The sequence below is a fragment of the Esox lucius genome, chromosome 7 (genome assembly GCF_011004845.1).
Source record: "Esox lucius isolate fEsoLuc1 chromosome 7, fEsoLuc1.pri, whole genome shotgun sequence".
Lineage (NCBI taxonomy): Eukaryota > Metazoa > Chordata > Actinopteri > Esociformes > Esocidae > Esox > Esox lucius.
In genome coordinates this window covers 35930477-35949628 of record NC_047575.1, presented here as the reverse complement: position 1 = coordinate 35949628, position 19152 = coordinate 35930477, and the positions used below count along the sequence as shown (strand labels likewise).

General features: G+C 38.4%; 1 protein-coding gene and 1 long non-coding RNA gene across 8 annotated transcripts in view; one reads left to right on the top strand and one right to left on the bottom strand.

Moving 5' to 3' along the window:
• Positions 1-1344: 1344 nt before the first annotated feature.
• On the bottom strand, positions 1345-18090 carry LOC109615968. 2 transcript variants are annotated; one of them, XR_002196982.2, is made up of 5 exons: positions 17135-18090; positions 4583-4664; positions 4200-4265; positions 3815-3940; positions 1345-2227 (listed from the first exon to the last, which is right to left on the bottom strand). It is a non-coding gene; the product is annotated as an uncharacterized LOC109615968 (long non-coding RNA). The 2 variants fall into 2 exon arrangements; XR_004575974.1 differs by lacking the exon at positions 1345-2227 and having other exon boundaries at positions 2240-3940.
• Positions 17384-19152, top strand: part of cux1a (cut-like homeobox 1a) — a 166418-nt gene continuing 164649 nt past the window's right edge. For all 6 annotated transcript variants that reach the window (XM_010870925.5, XM_020048296.3, XM_034293340.1 and 3 more), the window contains exon 1: positions 17384-17467. In XM_010870925.5, coding sequence (XP_010869227.2) covers positions 17405-17467 — 63 coding nt within the window. In that variant the 5' untranslated portion in view covers positions 17384-17404. The remainder of the gene's footprint in view (positions 17468-19152) is intronic.

The following is a 19152-nucleotide window of genomic DNA, read 5'->3' as shown; positions in this document are numbered from 1 at the left end:
CTGCATCTCTTATTTAGATCCTTGAATTTGACCGGTTTATAATCTGTGTTTTTACATTGACTTATTTTATATAATTGGTGCCGGTACTGGCCTCAAAGTGACACAACAGTTTGGCCTCAGCATATTCTCCATGACCAACTCATGACTGTTGGGAAGCACAGGACATACCAAATATCTACAAGGAGTTTCCTGGAGATGGTTTAGCCAGTGGGCTAAATACAGTATATTAGCTGTATCTGTAAGCATATCTTGACTGCTTTTGTTGATTGTGTGTATTATTATTATTATTGTTTTTACAAGATCTATGAAGATATGTTTTTGTTGTTGGTGGTTTGAATTTGTTTTGCACACAACAGGGAATTCCATCGTGTTTTTTTTTTAGGACTTTTGGGGTAATGATTCTACATCTGTATCTACCACTCTGTTGCATATAATTGAGAAGGTGGACATGCATGTTGATATTAGATTACATCTCACCACAGGAAGAGGTAACATTAACTGCTGTAGCTCTGGGCTCTTCTTTGCTTTGAAATCCTGTTTGAACAGGTACACAGATGAAGCAGGTGAAATTGTTGATTAGTCAGCTGTACAATAAAGTGAGACCCTTTGCTTTTACTTTTAGCTCCACCTTTTCTGTTTCTTTCAGTCTGGAGTTATTACCAACTAAAAGTTTGTCTTACACAGAGGCTTTTATGCACTTGCTTGAAAGCACATCTATAAATAGGTTGAATAGAATGAACACATTATGTGGTTGTGTGAGCTGCTGTCATACGACATTGATATATTATGTGTGGAGCCCTTGCCAACTCATCTGCAGAACGTGTAGACAGTTTATTATTGCAGCTCAACTGTTATGTCCTTCCCTACAGCATGTCTCACTGACAATATCCTGACTCATTACTTTATATTTGTCTGTTGAGGCTTTTTCCAGTCTTTTGAGGTACTGTTATACAGAATGGTTCTGTTTAACAGTACCTAACTTTTCTTTGTGTTTCTTTTTATTTTGGGACTGTTTTTTGAATAATGTTTTTCTTATTTTTTTTTTCATCACCAATTCTTCTAATAGTCTACATATTTCAATGTATGAAATGGAAATCAATATTCATCCTTTTTAGCATATAGTAAATTGTATCATTTATCAATCTTAAGTGTAACTCAGGGCTATGCAAGGGTTGGGGCAGCCCTGGTATAACTGGGGGTATCTTGCATAATGCATTGACAAACACAGCCTGACCTATCTGGCTTTAGTTTATATAATAAACCAAAATAAATCTTGAGCTATATGATTTCACAAAACTTGCAAATATCTTATTTTATTGTAATACAATGATAAATTACTTTAAAACGTCTTCTCTGAAAACATAGGATTTGTTAAATGAGTAATTCAAAAGATCTTTAAAAAACGTTGTCTTACTCCAGGAGCACCATCCGTTTGCAAGTTTAACAATACTGAGCTGTTTTTTTCTTCTAAAATGGCTGATGAGAGTTGAGAACACATTCGGAGGGTCTGTTGATGTCATTGGTAAAATGGTAGAAAAAGAGCTCATATATCATTGAATAGTGACAAGTTCACATGTCTGGTTTTGCAGTAACATCTTTGTTGGACTAATATGACAAACAGACATAACAATGTTCCCCTAAAGGATTCCTTCAACAACAGTCCACGGACTAGTGGAAGCAAATGGTCCCATAACATTAGATTCACAGTAATTTTACAAGAAGTGTGAGGTAGAATGTTCTTCATATAAAACATTTTGCATTGGTGAATTGAGTCTTCAGAAACCCATTGAAAATTTGGTTGTTTGAATTGAAGAGGGCAGTCCACATGTACAGATGGAGGATATCAAGAACATAGATATGGAGATTCTGCATACAGGAAGGGTCTATCAAACCTCTGAACACACTTAACATCTTTGAACCCCTGTGGTTGGAACGATATTCACAACCCCTTGACTTCCACTTTCAGCTCTTATGTAAAATGGTAAATATCAATGCCTCATTCACTCATCACAGTTCTGTTGATGAGACGTTTATTTTGGGGACTGTGAAATGTGTTTGTAGACAGATCAACTGTACAGGATTTGTATTGGGCAGTTCATCTGGCTGTGTTTTAAGGGTGTGATCGGCTTCTTCACCCCACCTCCTTGTCATCTCCATGGGTATAACGTAACAAAGGTTCTTGTAGTCCAGATTTCCGATGGCGTCCAGGGGAAGGTTTATTTTCCTTCTGTTTAGAAGGGTACAGTATGCAAAGGTCACAAAAGGTCATGACTTCAAATAATGCTTTTTCTCAATCATCTACAATTATTTTCTGGAACAATATTGTCAGTTTCTCTAAATGATTTTCACAACACAATTTCATACAAACGATATAAAATATGCCTGATCCAAAAGAAAATAGAAAATAAGCACTTAACGTACATGTTTGATTCACTTGTCCAATTCCAATGGAATTGTCCAGTTCCATGTATTCAAAACATATCCTCTTGTTCTCATAGGTTTTTAGACTTCCCATCAAAGCACAAACACAATTCCCAATAGAAATAAGTAAAGAGGAATACAGTGGAGGAACACCCCTGATATGAAGGAATAGGCCTTCATTTAAACACAAGCAAAACTCTGGAATGTTGGATATTATACAGAAGAAGTAATTTCCTAGTTTGTGCTGTAATGTTTGCCAATTGCCTAATCTTACTTAACCTCCCAAACTAAAGTTTTGCATAATTGGTTAGATGCTTGATAAACGTCTTGGTTCACGTGTGTTACCATATGAGATTGGAACTGGAATGAAGAGCTCCAAACTCTCTCAGAGAATCACTACTAGGCCTAAGGGCCATGTCACCCCTCCCCTTCTGAAATGTAAAAGATGCCAACACCTGCGAATATGGGATTTGTCCAAGGCACCGGAACTAATGCTGCTCGTTATCTCAAACAAACCATTGGTTCATGACAGATCTACATATTTACGTAGTCTGTCCACAAGAGACAACTAATTACAAGAAACACTGAATCCATTTTCTCTTCATATAAAAACAATACATTGATATTCTGGGAACAAAACCCTCCATAGTGATTTTTTTTTCATTAATTGATAACACTTGCATTCAATGTTTTGCATAAGTGGGTCTAAGACAAGCATAGGCAACTAGATTTAGCCACAGGCCATCAAGAGCAGCTGGCCTGAATTGAGAAACAGAATTGTAATAATACACTGCAAATTGACCACAACCAAGCACGAAAACAGATTGTATATATAATAATTTCATGCCTTCATTATATTGAGACAGGATCACAATACATCTTATTTGATGCAAATTTCCTATAATCTTGTTTTTTTGCATGGTTTCCTGGAAGTGTACAGTCATATTGAAATATGTGTTTAAGGTGGGACAGGGCTCCAGATGTGGGTCAGATTCTCTTTTTTGGTGACAGAATAAAAGACAGGGAATAATATCTGTCTGATATATAGTTCTGTGTATAGTATAGTTTTTCTAGACACTGAAATGACTAAGAGTCAATGTTAAGCTGGTTAGAGATAAAGTCTATGAAAGTGGCAATATCCCTAACCGACAATAATGTTTTGCTGCTTGGTTTTATGGGGATTATGACTCATTATATTTTAATTAATCAGGGCTTAATTCAATCAAACCTGCATTGCTGTTTTTCCAAAGTAGCTGCTCTTCCAGTGGTCAAATTAACTCGCCGACTGGTATTGGATTCTGTATAAAATACCAACAGGCCAACAACCTTCATAGGTTTCATTTTACAGAATTCAGTGTGTGTGGGCACCAGATGAATGTTGTAAAAATAATACATTGCTCAGGCAGGTTTGAATGAATCTCTGTCCCACAGTTCAGGTGCTTATTTTTCTCCCTTGAGGTCTCCATGTCCTTACAGGTCGAAGATCTTAAAGGTGTTAATGATCTCTCTGGGTCAGTACCTGAGAAAGGACACACATTTCAGATAAGTCCTCATTGTCCTCATGATAAATTGTCCTCATGATAATGATGATGTGATTAGTGTAAATCAATAGTCATACCACTTATAATTTACTTCACATGTTCATGCACCATCTATGATAAGCAGTAGTGGGCCATACACTGGTGTTGCTTGACCTTTCAGCTTTTCTCCAAACATAGAGAGGTAGAAGGTGAGGTTTATAGGAGCCATTTTCAGCATCTCGTCCAGCTCATCCTTACCTGACTGAGACGGCCTTCCGAGACACAGGGCAGAAAAATGTGAAGGTCAGTGGGGCCAGCTGGGGACTGAGGGGAAGTGTTATGAGATGGTTGTTTTAAATCAGTCAATCAATGTCAGTGTTTTGTGAAGCTATTTCCAAAGAAGATAACCTCACTACCAATGTTTAACTGAAAAGTGTAGCATTAGCTGCAGCTCTCCCATAGGATTTAGCATTAGCTTTAGCTCAACCTGAGGAGATAGCATTAACCTTAGCTCACCCTGGTGATTTAGCATTAGACTTAGTGCAACTTAAGGAGTTTATTTAGCATTACCCTTAGCTTAACCTAAGGAGGTAGCATTAGCCTTAGTTTGACCTGAGGAAGTAGAATTCTCCCTATCTCACCTAGAGCACTCTTGACAATGACATCATCTCGGTTCTGATCCATGATTGTGAAGGCCTTCTTGAACTCCTGGATCTGGGATTGCTCAAACATAGAGAAAACATTGTTGCTTCCCTTAGCATTTTTGGGTGCCTGAGATACACTGGAAAATTATTAAACTACTTGGAGAAATGTTGAATAACAACAAATGTGAATATATATTAATACATACATTAGTGTATAATAATATGTTGGACAAACAGTTGAAAATTTAAATAACATTCATTTTAAGTGCACAAACAACATTTAACTTTTAAACGGTGTACAGCATGCAACCACAAAACTACATGATCATAAATATCTCTAATCAAGGAATGAACTATTGTAACATGCAGAGCTTTCAATAAGTACCACACACTAACATCTACAACACTGTTGCTATTGACATTGACTGGCTTTATATTGCACATAATGGATACCGTCAGAGATGCACACAGCAAATTATTCACAGTATTTGTGCTAATCACTGTTCATAGTAACCTTCCAGTTAAATGATTTTATCGTCATTCAAACATTTGAAATCATGCAGTTAAGGTTTCCATTACTACAGTTTTGGATTTGAACATCTCACCTAAAGGATTATTAGGAACACCTTTTCAATTTCTCATGAATGCAATTATCTAATCAACCAATCACATGGCAGTTGCATTTAGGGGTGTGGTCCTGGTCAAGACAATCTCCTGAACTCCAAACTGAATGTCAGAATGGGAAAGAAAGGTGATTTAAGCAATTTTGTGCGTGGAATGGTTGTCGGTGCCAGACGGGCCGGTCTGAGTATTTCACAATCTGCTCAGTTACTGGGATTTTCACACACAACCATTTCTAGGGTTTACAAAGAATGGTGTGAAAAGGGAAAAACATCCAGTATGCGGCAGTCCTGTGGGCGACAATACCTTGTTGATGCTAGAGGTCAGAGGAGAATGGGCCGACTGATTCAAGCTGATAGAAGAGCAACTTTGACTGAAATAACCACTCGTTACTACCGAGGTATGCAGCAAAGCATTTGTGAAGCCACAACACACACAACCTTGAGGTGGATGGGCTACAACAGCAGAAGACCCCACAGGGTACCACTCATCTACACTACAAATAGAAAAAAGAGGCTAGAATTTGCACAAGCTCACCAAAATTGGACAGTTGAAGACTGGAAGAATGTTGCCTGGTCTGATGAGTCTCGATTTCTGTTGAGACATTCAGATGGTAGAGTCAGAATTTGGCGTAAACATGAGAACATGGATCCATCATGCCTTGTTACCACTGTGCAGGCTGGTGATGGTGTTGTAATGGTGTGGGGGATGTTTTCTTGGCACACTTTAGGCCCCTTAGTGCCAATTGGGCATCGTTTAAATGCCACAGCCTACCTGAGCATTGTTTCTGACCATCCCTTTATGACAACCATGTACCCATCCTCTGATGGCTACTTCCAGCAGGATAATGCACCATGTCACAAAGCTCGAATCATTTCAAATTGGTTTCTTGAACATGACAATGAGTTCACTGTACTGAAATGGCCCCCACAGTCACCAGATCTCAACCCAATAGAGCATCTTTGGGATGTGGTGGAACGGGAGCTTCGTGCCCTGGATGTGCATCCCACAAATCTCCATCAACTGCAAGATGCTATCCTATCAATATGGGCCAACATTTCTATAGAATGCTTTCAGCACCTTGTTGAATCAATGCCACGTAGAATTAAGGCAGTATTGAAGGCGAAAGGGGGTCAAACACAGTATTAGTATGGTGTTCCTAATAATCCTTTAGCTGAATGTATAATGTCAATCACCTCAGCTTCATCAAAATAAACATTACTTCACTCATGAAATATATGTCTAAATAAATGTATTTAAAACATGATCACCTGTCTTAATTTAGGTGTATCTAATCCAAGAACTCTGAGCGTCCTAGATAGCCTAATAGTGAGGTATCTACTTAACCCAAAGGTGAAGAAGAAGACAAGGAGTGAGAAGGCAGTATAATTCTTATAATTTGTTTGCAGCAATTTTTCCACTTGAGAGAACACATTGCATAATTGCAATTGCCTTCTGCGCACACTAGCGCTATGTATAGACAACAGGGGACATAACCCAAGCCATGCTAGCCATGTAGAGGACTGATATACAATACCCCCCCCCCCATTACAATTGACCTGTGGCTCTGAACTGTTTCTGTGTCACCATATCTAAGGAGCAGGGGCCACAATCAAATTATATAATCTAGCCTCTTCCGCACATAGGTCAGGTATGGGTATTTCTGAGTATGTATTTCTTAATGTCTCAGGCTTCACGTTATATTTAGGTTAGGTACGACGGTGCATCTCAGGTTGCCAGATGACCATGGTAATTCATTCATACCCTTGTGTAGTTCACTAATTGGAAGGTTGGACATCATGATTTGCTGAGGTCATGGCAGGCATTTGTTCACCAAAGAAAATCATTGCATTGTTTCACATTTCAACTGTACAATAAACCCCTAAAGTTTGTTTGGGGAGTTAAGCAATCCATTTTATGATCAGTACATTGATGACTATCGGAAATAGTTTTGGAGTGAGTCAAGTGTGACCTAGCATACTACTGTCCCCCAAATCAGCTGTGTTCACTATTGGATGCACAGATGTTTAGTTTCATTCAAACACCAGATTTTTGAAAGCCTTTAAAACTACCAAGCCAGAAAATAGCTCCTGTTGAGCTCCCTTGTACAGATGTGGAGCACTGGTGAAACTTTATTTATGTTTGTATGGAAAACAGGTGACCGTTGTCGTTGTCAGACAGACAGTGACTCATCTGTACAGCTAACCAGCCTTGCAGAGAGGCTTGTTTTAGGTCTGTCATGCGTACAGTATGCGTGTGTATAGCTGTGTGTGAGTGTGTAAAAGAACATTTGCTTGTTTAACGGCTCACAGAATGACCTTAGGAAGACTGTGGAGAATGTCCTGAATTGTTTGGCCCCTGGCAGCATTGTGTGGACCCGGGTGTTCATGAACAACCACTGGGGGGTTATGTCCTTGTTGGGTTCTGCTCTAAGGGAGACAAGCTCTTCAGCCACGGGTACTGATGAACCATGGGCACTGCCTTGCTCCAATAATACATATTCCTTGGGCTCCTTCCAGGCATGTGACAGACACATTTAACTGGCAAACACTGTAAATCACTTCATCATTCTAGCCCTTTGTGATAGAGGTGAGGGCTTGGGATAAGGGTGAGGAGTGAGGGCTTGGGATTGGGTGAGGGCTTGGGATTGGGTGAGGGCTTGGGATTGGGTGAGGGCTTGAGATTGGGTGAGGGTTTGGGTGAGTACTTGAGATTGGGTGAGGGCTTGAGATGGGGTGAGGAGTGAGGCAGAGCTTGTTATGGGTGTGATTAGTGCACGGTACCCATGGGAGCCAATCAGAGGGCCCCACAAGAACATTTGTCTTATTGTTAAAAAGGGAAAATAATTTTGTTGTTGTTGATTTGTTATATATTTATTGAAGTGAATAATTATCTTGACATTAAATTGAAGTACATTTGTATGTTTTATGATTCCTTAATGCGTTCTTAGTATCGTCCAATCTGTGAACATGGGGGCGTGACTTCAGATCTTGCTGGCTCTTTAACATTAGCTAGCTAAAATAACAAAACAAAAATGGAACGTAGATATGTCTGTCACTCAGAAGAGAAAAGAAGAGAAAAGACCTTCACAATGTAGGGTAAAATGTGGCCTTGTTGAGCAGCAGCAACATGAAAAGACTGATAGACCTGACTAATGTTACAACAACAACAGCAGTATGAGAAGACTGATAGACCTGACTAACAATACAACAAAAGCAGTATGAGAAGACTGATAGACCTGACTAATGTTACAACAACAACAGCAGTATGAGAAGACTGATAGACCTGACTAACGTTACAACAAAAGCAGTATGAGAAGACTGATAGACCTGACTAATGTTATAACAACAGCAGTATGAGAAGACTGATAGACCTGACCAACGTTACAACAACAGCAGTATGAGAAGACTGATAGACCTGACCAACGTTACAACAACAGCAGTATGAGAAGACTGATAGACCTGACTAACGTTACACCGACAACAACATACATAATACTTGTAAATACTAAATTTTCTGCCCTCTTCTATTTGCACTTCTGGTTAGATGCTAACTGCATTTCGTTGTACTGTACTTGTTCAATGACAATGAAGTAGAATCTAATCAATAACAACTTGCAACTGTAACTGTAGGTACAAGTTGTTGTAGCTTAATAACAAGCTTCTGTTAGTTATGGTAGATGAAACTTCCTAAATTATTAGGATCATTAATATTATCTGCCTATATATTTGACGTGTGAAGTCAGAAAGTATTATTGGGGGGGGGGGGGGGGCACGACCATGCATCCATGGGAATGAAAGCTATGCTCTGCCCCTGGAGTTAGGGCTTGAGACAGGGTAAGTGGTGAGCGCTTGAGACAGGGTGAGGGGTTAAGGGCATAGTCTTCCCAGTGAATATTTTGTCTGTGTTGGGAAGTGATCCTGCTGATCCCTGCAAAGCTGTCTCTGTTGTCACAGGGCTTTGGCCACGTCTGCCCATTATACACAACACTCAGTAAGGCCTTCCGTAGTGAATAAACTACAATAAGTAACTGTAAAATGTACAAGAAGTTCACACTGTCACCTTGTCCTAAACTGACCTGTGCCCCTAAAACACGTGAAGATTGGAAAGGATTGGATGGTGAGCAACATGGCAAAATATCTTCATGGTAGGGCAAGTTTGAACTATTACACATGGTAGGCCTAAATTAATATAGTGGCACTCCTGGATAATGCAGAGATAATGCAAAGTTACAGTGCCTTGAAAACATGTTTATGAATGACTATACTGGAAGTGCTTCAGCACTCCTACAGGATATTTACCTCGGCTAAATTGTTATTTCACATGATTGTCAGTAGATGGCAACGTATTCCTGGAGAAAGGTGCTGGTCACTTGATACTGTTTCACTTTACACTCCAGTAAAACTGAACAATACTAAATCAAGAGTGGACGAAACACTGTCTTTGATGTTGATCATTTCACTTTGTGGACATATTGTGTAAGAATCATAATCAATATATTTATAGGTGCACAATAAATGTTATTTATGTCTGATATACATCACTACAGTAAGATATGACATTAGGTCATTCAGGTGATGAAACCCTGCTTGTTCTCATTATGGCGCTACAGGATTTACATTCCATTTCCCACATACAAACAATCCCACAGACAAGCATCCATCAGTACTCTCTTGATGCCATCAGTACTCTCTTGATGGCTCTCCCCTCCCAGTTTCATTCATTTCCGATGTCTTCTAAGAGGCTAGCATTTCATTAATTAAAATATAATCCAGCATGCCGTCTCCTTAAAACCAGGACTGGCCTCCAGAGGAGTCTTATTTGATTAAAAAAAGACAAGGAGGAGAAGCAGGGAGTCCTGGGTAGATCTGCGTGTGGGGGAGACGGCCCTAATTGGTCTCCCCAGAGGGCCCTGCCTGATAGAGGGAGCGAGACAGGAGGAGAGAGAGACCAGAGGAAATACGGGGTGGGGGTGGGGGGGGGGTGGGGTTTGTAGTGAGGGGAAGGTAGAGGGGGAGGGGGACGGGGAATAACAGGAACAGCAGCTGTATTAGTAATGGTAGCACTGGGCTCTGGTGGGTTAGGAAAACAAATTGCAAGTGGGAGGGAAGGAGCTGGGCTGAGTGCTCCCTGAGCCCCTCGCTGAGGAGAAGGGAGGAGCACAGAGCCGCAGGGGTCTACAGGGGCCCTCCTCAACTCCCAATCCCCTCCTCAGCACCACACTGCACACCACTTCACGCCTGGGCTCTCTGCCTGCGCTGCTCCTGCTGAGTACCCCTCTTCCCCTGTGTGTTTTCAGCCATTCTGTCCCTGTTCTCCGTCTCTCCTCATGTGACAACTGTACATGTAAAAAATAATGTACCCAATACCAGGCTGTCTCCCTCTTCCTTATGAGATACACTTCCACACGACACCTCTTTTATGAATCAATGTGTGCACGTCACAAAGTGTATGTTTGTATGTACAGTGTGTGTGTGTGTGTGTGCGCGCTCATAATGTATGTGCATGCGTGTGCGTGTGTGACCTGAGGGAACCCAGCCAGGGGAAATGGCGACAGAGAAGAGACTCATCCTCTGTTCCCTCATGGCCTGTGTTCATTCAGCATGGCACTGCCATTATGCGCCATTGGCATAGCAATGCTTTGTTTGAACTAGCCCACGGCACAATTCCTTCCTTTTAATCTCTACCGTTTCAGTGCATAATGTACTGTCATTTTGAATATGAATTATGAAATGTATGGATGATGCGTGTGCTACTATTCATGCTATTCAGTACAATAGGCCCATGTCCTCCAGTCCATGTTTAGCCATTTTTCACCACAACATACTGCATACATATTTAGCTAGCGTTGATACTATGATTTACTGCTACACACTGTTGTACATGTTTAGCTAGCACTGACACCATTCTTTAGCACTACACAATGTGTACATTTTTAGCTAGCGTTGATACCATTCTTTACAACTACACAATGTGTGCATGTTTAGCTAACGTTGATACCATTCTTTACTGCTACACAATGTGTTGGCAGATTGATTAACTGTAATTTTCTATTTTAATTGGGGAAACAAAAACATAATAAATAATTTGAAAGCCCTCCACCTCCACACCTACCCCCACCTTTCTCCCTATTTCCTTCCTCTCCTTGTTTCTCTTCTGACAGGAGACATGGGGGAATGTGCCTTCATCAAGCTCACCCATCCATGTCTGTTCCGTTTCCATCTTCCCCTCTGCAAACACAATCGTCACGGCAATGGGCCGCCTTGTTAAGGCACAGATAGCTCTCTGAGCTCAGAGAGAGTGATAAAAAGAAAGAGAGAAGAGAGAGTGAGACGCTAGCTGGTCCCTGCAATACTGATGTACTCACATGCATGATTACCGTTAAATGGATGGCTCTGATGAAGCCAGAACTGACAGCGCCATGAATCCAAAAGACTCACTCACCATTTACAGAGAGTGAGAGACAGAGGACAGAAGAGAGAATGAAGTGGAGAGAGACAGACAGACAGAAGGAAGCACAGAGAATGAGGTGGTGAGACAGACAGAGGGCAGGAGAAGGAGTGAGGTGGAGAGATACAGAGAAGAAAGGAGAGAGACAGACAGTGGACAGGTGAGAGAAGAATAGAAACAGATGACAGGTGAGAGACAGAGGACAGGAGAGAGAATGAGATGAACAGAAACAAGGGTATTTATAAAGACAGATACAATGACAATGGGAAAGGGATTGTGAGAGAGTTAAAGATAGTATGAAGCTCACATTTTTCACAAAGACAACATAGGTACAGAGTCAAACAAACCGAGTATACTCAATAAAAAAATCGAAAAGTGAACAATGCCTTTCTGCAAATAGGTAAATAGTTGTTCTCAAAAAAGAAAAACATGAATCAAACCATGGTCAAAAAAATACATTGATAAAAAGATCACAGCTGTCTGCAAAAAAGACAATTCAAACATAAGTCTCTTGAGTCCAAGCGGACAAAACAGAATGTTAGTCTGTCTTTTAAAAATTCTAGTAATTCATTACATTTTCATTGCCGTCACTAAATAATAAAAAATCTAAATTGGACATACAACTATCAAAAGTTGCAGACAGAAATTACTTTCATTTTTTGCATACTGTACTCATTCACACTGTACTCAAAATCTCATTCACAACAAATAAAAAATATTTCCTTTTAAAAATGAAAATGGAAAATGTACACTACGTCCAAGGTTCATTAATCATTACCATCACATCTCTATATTTTATATACAAGATCTTGTCTGCTCATAGATTTGCAGCATTTCCATCAGCAACTGAAGGAATGCAACTGTGTAGTTCTCTAAAGCAAAGCTCTGTCATGAAGGGTCACAATGTTTTAGATCATGATAATGACTTAACAACCCAAAGTCTCTTAAAACTAGCAACAAGCAACATAGCTTCATTCACTATATCTCTGTACATTCCAATGTTTTTTTTTTAAATATATAAAGATGTAGATGTGATTGATTGCCATAAAGCCATTTACTATTTTATACAAAACTAATGATTGCTGGTAAGAGACACTTTTGCAACAAATTTCAGTGGTGCAAACAATCTTTTTCATAATAAAGGTACTCTTGAACATCTTGAAGTGTTTGTTTGGTGAATTTGGGAGCATATTTACAAGCAAATGGTTAAATTCCAGTGGTTTATAGCCTTATATTGATAATAGATGTTTTATGGATGTTTTATTTTTTGTAGGATTCCATCTAAATTGTACATATATTGGAAAATGGAGGACACAGAGAGGGACTGAAAGTACGATAATTGTAAGAAATAAGTGAATTTCTAAAATGTACATAAACAGCCCCACAAAAAAAATTGTGTGTGATGAATTTAAATTGGTGGAAATACAACCAACATGTGATAATATGAAGAGTCAAATATAATGAATATGAGTGAATTTACTGATTCTTTAATTTCATTTCTCACCCCTAAAGAGTCCAAGCTGTCGAGCCAAAAAGTGTCCCAGAAAATTGTCCACTATGTTGTTTATGTACACAATTGAACATCATCATGTGCACCATGTCATCAGAAACACTTGCATCCAAACGTTCATGGTAAACTGAAGTTACAATAGTTATTTTACTAATAAAGTATGCACATATAAACAACTTATTACACATTCATTGCTAAATGGGAGGTATGGAAAATAATTATCTCATTGCAAAATCACCAGACTGCATTTTTAATAGGTTGTGCAAAATGTAAGAACCTTTTATGAGGACAACCACGGATAGAGAAAAATGATTGAGTGAACTCCTTCAAAGTCTGGTTTTAATCTTTTTGCTCTTCCTATTTTGCCACGTGGCTGTTTTAGAGGATTACGGGTAATTCAGAATGTTTAGATGTTGTAATTCTTTTACATAATGTTTTAAGCATCTTTGAAGAAAGAAAATACTTCTATGTTAGTACTAAGCGGCATGTTTTGCTTGAGGTGTAATGGATTATGAGGAATGAATATCAAAACAAGGCAAAATGAATGATAAGAAAACCAATTGGTCGCAGTCTCAGTTATGACTACTTTTGGTGTTTCAAAGCACTTGCCTCATGGTTTTGTAGACAATCCAATCTGTGCACATAAACACAATTGTGCAACAAAAATAAGAATGGCAAAAAAATTGGGGAACACAATTGTCATGAACATATAGTACATGCCGAAAACCACCAGAAAGCAAACCTGTGGTCACAGTATTGGAAGTTAATGACTAATGAGTAACACAAAGTTACCTACAAGCTATCTTACCTTATTGTCTCCATTTCTACATGTCTACAGTATTGATTTAGTACTTTACTGATTGTTGGGAACAGTTACAACATAAACATGTTTCTCCTCATATTTAAACAATTGTTTATTCTGTTTTAACATTTCTATTAGGTTTTACAAAAAGTCCAGACATGCCACTCTTGGTTACAAAGGCAAGAGAATTATGGTTTAAAGGCAAGAGACGTTTTGGTAAATTTATTTGGGCATTTGATCATTGCTTTTAAGCTATAGATATGTTTCAACAATGATTTATTTAATGCTTGTACACAATTGAGAAAAACAGTAAATCAGAAGATTTCAGCACATTTTCTCTAGGATTTTCTTTAATTACATGTTTAATTACTCTCTCTTAAAGACTCCTTATAGGGATAGGAGAGCATACATTTGTTCACCATTTCAGCACAAGTTTAGCTTAATTGAGTCTCATCTTTTCTTTTCAGAACTGTAACGTATAGCCGAAACTCATCTTTTCTCTATTCAGTTACTAATAGCTGTCCAATTAAGTCTAATTATGAGTTGAGCGTTTCATTGGAATAAGTTCTCTGAAAGAGAGAGTAAGTGGAGGGGATGTGTGATACATATGCAAGTTTAATCGCTACATATTCTCCATGATTATGTAATTGTCTGTGTGTATGTGTTTGTGTGTGTGTGTGTTTATGTGTGACTCAGTTTCGCTGTCCTGGTGAAGACCAAAAATCCCCACAAGAATAAAAAAAACTAAAAACATTTTACCTGTCTCCATGAGCAATTTTTTTATTTATTTTTTTAAGTTTAGGATTACGATGAAGGTTAAAATTGGTGTTATGTTTAGGGTTGGGGTTAGGATAAGGGTTTGGGCAATCTGTCAATAATATAATCTGTCTGTACTGTGTAATGTGCCTTTGTATGTTCTTCCACTCATTCAGGTGAGAATGTTCTAGACCACTCCCTGGGGCTGGGAGGGTTCTACTGAGCGGGGAAGTGCGATAGAACAGAGATAATACTGACTCTCTCTCTTTCTCACACTAATGCTACCCTCAGCTGCAATGAAAAGGGCAAGTTGGCCTGTCTTTCAGGTTTGATTTCTAATCAGTGTGCACCCCACCCAACCCAAGCATTACTGTAACTGACAGGAAATGTATGTGGGTAAAGGGGGGAAAAGTCACTAATAAACTGAAAGTACAGCCATGAATAAGCTGGCAGGAGTTTAATGAGAGGTTTAGGGAGGTTTGAACTTACTGTGAATAAATTGATTAGTTCCTATGGTGGCTTAGGTGTGGGATGTATTTGGGAGCAATCCAAATGTATGGAATTTGATGTGAAGTACTCAAAGATTACTTGTTTGAGTATATCTTGTGGTAGCCTCTATATGTTCTCAAGTAGGCCATGTTGTAGTCTGATAGAATTCACAGATGTTTCACCTAAAAGCATGAATGTACATTTTGCTTCTCAGCATGATTCATTAGTTAACATAATGTCTGTCTGAGGGTGGGATTATGTATTCCATGCGTTTAGGAGAAAAGACTAGTTAGGTCGGTATTCCAATGGTGTGCTAGGTCTTTTGGGGATTTTAAAATACATGTACAGTTATATGCATCCAGTGAGAGAGTAAATTTTTTTTTACATTTGCTTCACTTCAAGTGGGCTTGCATGCAGTGCCACTGGTTTTAGTTAAATGTATTTGGTGTTTCTTGTATACCCAAGCGACCCTACTTTTCAACAAGTTATTCTTTCATGAATGTGCCAAAGAATTTTAAGAGCCATGTATTTTCAACAAGATTAACTGTAGTCGGCTGAAACATCCTTGGATTCTATCGTTACTCAGAAAGGCTATACTAAATTTCCCAGCTTATCATTGAAACAAACATTCTTATACAATGAAATACAAGTAATCTGAAAGTTGTTAGTTATTTATGACATCTAAATGTAAGTTTTACATAAATAATGAATGTATAATATAAACCATGTTCAGCATTCAAACAAACTGGAGCAGTATGTGAAAATACAAATGTACAAAGATTCAGGTCTGCTGTATTGAAGCAAATACAAATCTAACAATGATTGGCGTTATAATTTCTCTGATTACATACTTTTTATTGGAGTATTTCATATATTTTAACTGACATTTATCAAAATTAATGTTTTTAAACTGAAATTAGATATAATTTATTTATTTGTTCTGTAATAAACAAAAACAGTTTAGTTTAGGCTTTTTTATGACAGAAAGACAACAAAACTACTTTGGTGAATAGATTTTGGGAAAAGTCATATAAGTCAATAAGGGAAATGTCTAACTGGAAGTAGAATACACATTATGCAGCACATTGAAAAAGATTTCAGAAGGTTGCTTGTATTCATATTTCAAACCTACAGGGGCGCTATTCTCTCAAAATCAAGTTCAAATCCAAGCACATTTCTGAGACGGGCTGAAGTATTGATAATACATTAGGCCAAGAACCAAAAAGAATTACAATAAATTGATGTTTTTCAATAACAAATATACATTGCAGTTGCACTGAAGTTTAACAAATCCAAGTTAAATATTCTGCAGGAAGGAATATACAATAAAATAAGTTTAACAATTGGTTGTTCTTAAAAAATAATTTAAGCAGTTCATCATGTTTATTTTGATTCCTTTCTAATATTAAAAGTGGACAACCTCAACATGAGATTCAACTATATGTCTAATTCCGAAAATAGGCCTAATTAAAATGCATTTAATCCCAATGTTTTATTTTTAGGTAGTGCCACTATAAAACTGCTGACAATTGAAATCTGGTTCGTCGATAACTGAGAACACTTAAATAACGTAATATTCAGACAAAGCTTTTATACGTTTCTTTTTACATGAAAGTGAACTGACAATGTAATTGTTAAAACGGAGACCCACAAACAACTAATAACATGATTAGTTCAAAACGAAACATTATACAGTTATAATATTAATCTAACAATGATTAAAGTAATTTCAACGGTGATATTAAATAGAAAATGCATTTTCTAAAACATGCCTGAAAAAAATATACGTAAAACACGAGGTACTACATTTGCACAGCCTAGTGGACACTAGGCAAAATTAGTATTCAAATCCGTTTTCTTCAATAACTGGTCCAAGAAACGAATAATTAGTTCAAAATGCACAATCAACAAAAAATCTTACTGCATCGTTCACGATTTACGTGGAAGATCCATCCCATGTTTTAGCTGTTAAAGAAATTCCCAGCTCCCGTTCAATAATTCTATTCCGTGGCCCTATTCAATATCACAGGTTCCTGTTCAATAACTCCATTCCGCGCCCATGTTCAATAAGCGATGGCCCTGTTCAATTGCTCCGCTCCGTGTTTTGCGCGCGCTCCCCCTCCTTTCTACTGAACTCCAGCCCCTCGCTCTCTCTCTATCAGCCTCTCACTCCGTCTCAATATGTCTCAAGATGGCGGCCAATGCGGGATCGATGTTTCAATATTGGAAGTGCTTTGATTTACAGCAGCTGCAGGTCAGGGTTTTTCCTTAAAGTTTTCTGCTTTCTTGAAGCCTAATGTGTTGAAACTCGTTGTCGAGTTGTCGCTTCGCTCTTGAGCCCCTCTTTGCCGGTGTTTGTGGCCGCTTTTGGAGCTCTCTTCTCCCATTGATTAAAGCGGCTCTCTCGTTGATCGGAAATTGATCCTCTTTGTTCAATTCCCATCGATCAGACATCATGGCCGCGGGGAAGCGGTCACTATGGCAATTCGGGGACCACAAGCGATGCAGTGCTTACGGAAGACTATTCTAATGCAAAACTGGCAACTTAACACTTTTGAGGGGATGCAATTGATGTTCTTGATGCGTTTTGTTTCAATAATTGTTGTTAAAGAAAATAAGTGCGTTTGTTGTCTCGAGCTCTCGCTGGTGGCGCTGTGGTGCTGAAACGAGTTGGGTGCAAGAAGAGTTAGGTGACTTAGCTATTTATGTTATTGTAAATGTTGTACTCTGGGAAATATTGCTTTCGAAAAACAAATAAATGCCTGGAAAGCATTCGCATGTTTTTGACTAACTGTTTATAGTTATAGTTTATTGTTCGAGAAAAACCTCTCGCGAAGCCTCGTGTCAGTTGGTGCTCTTTATTTAGGGAAGTATCTAGTCTGCACCTAGGTAACTCAGTGTCTATTTTTAATATCAAAAACAGTTAGCATACATCTAGCGCATATGCCATGGTATTATTAGATCTTTAGAAAAATAAGTGTTTTAATTGAAGTAGACCGAAATAGTTTTTTCTACTCTTTATGCGTAGCCGACTGGCTGTACAAACATGGATTTGCTTACCCAAGTTCAAGTTGAATTTTTTATCCGAATGGTTAAGACTACTATTTACTTGAATGGTTTATTTCGTTTTTATTGTGCGCTCAATATATTTTCAAATCTTTGAATGCACGAACCATTTATGCTTCAATTATTATTAACAAACTACTGTAGCTAGCCGAGTTTGTTTGTTTTGTAATTCGTACGGGTAGTTCTCTATGAACATAGGCTGCAGTTTAAATTGAGTCTAGACATGAGATAGATCGCTTATTTATATTGTCTTCCAGTTATCTAAGACTGAAGTTATATTAACCGTTGACTAATCGACAGAATAGGAACTTGCAAGTGTGATGTTTGCATATTAGGCAAATGCTATTGGTTCATTCTTTGGAATGGCCTGATCGTTTCCCCTCTCTAAATTGTTAATTCCAAATACGCTAATTGTTTGGTGGGTGCAAATGGCTAACGATGGGTCTATAGAATTGAGGTGTTTATAGTCACAACTAATGTGATTCGATTTGTTTGTTACTGTGTTTGGTTTCATGTAAGAGTACAGGAGTATTTGTTACATTTCAAAAGTCCTATTACCAATTAGAAAAAGGCGAACTGTGTGGAGTCAAAATTCGAAATCAGTATTGGGATACTTTTTTGTCGTATTCTCTGGTTGGTTATTCAAATGACCCTTGTAGCCTATTAGAAAAGAAATGTCAATTATGTGGATTTTTCTTGTTTTTTACATGCATTTTACATAATAAAGTAATGTTTAAAGGAATGGGGGCGTAATATGGTGGTAATCAGGTGGCCTACTGTAGGCGCTGAAGGAATGCGTACATTTAGCTACACGTCACTCGGTTTTGCTCATCGTATCAGGGGTGGGAATGGGAATGGGACGGTGGGGGTCTT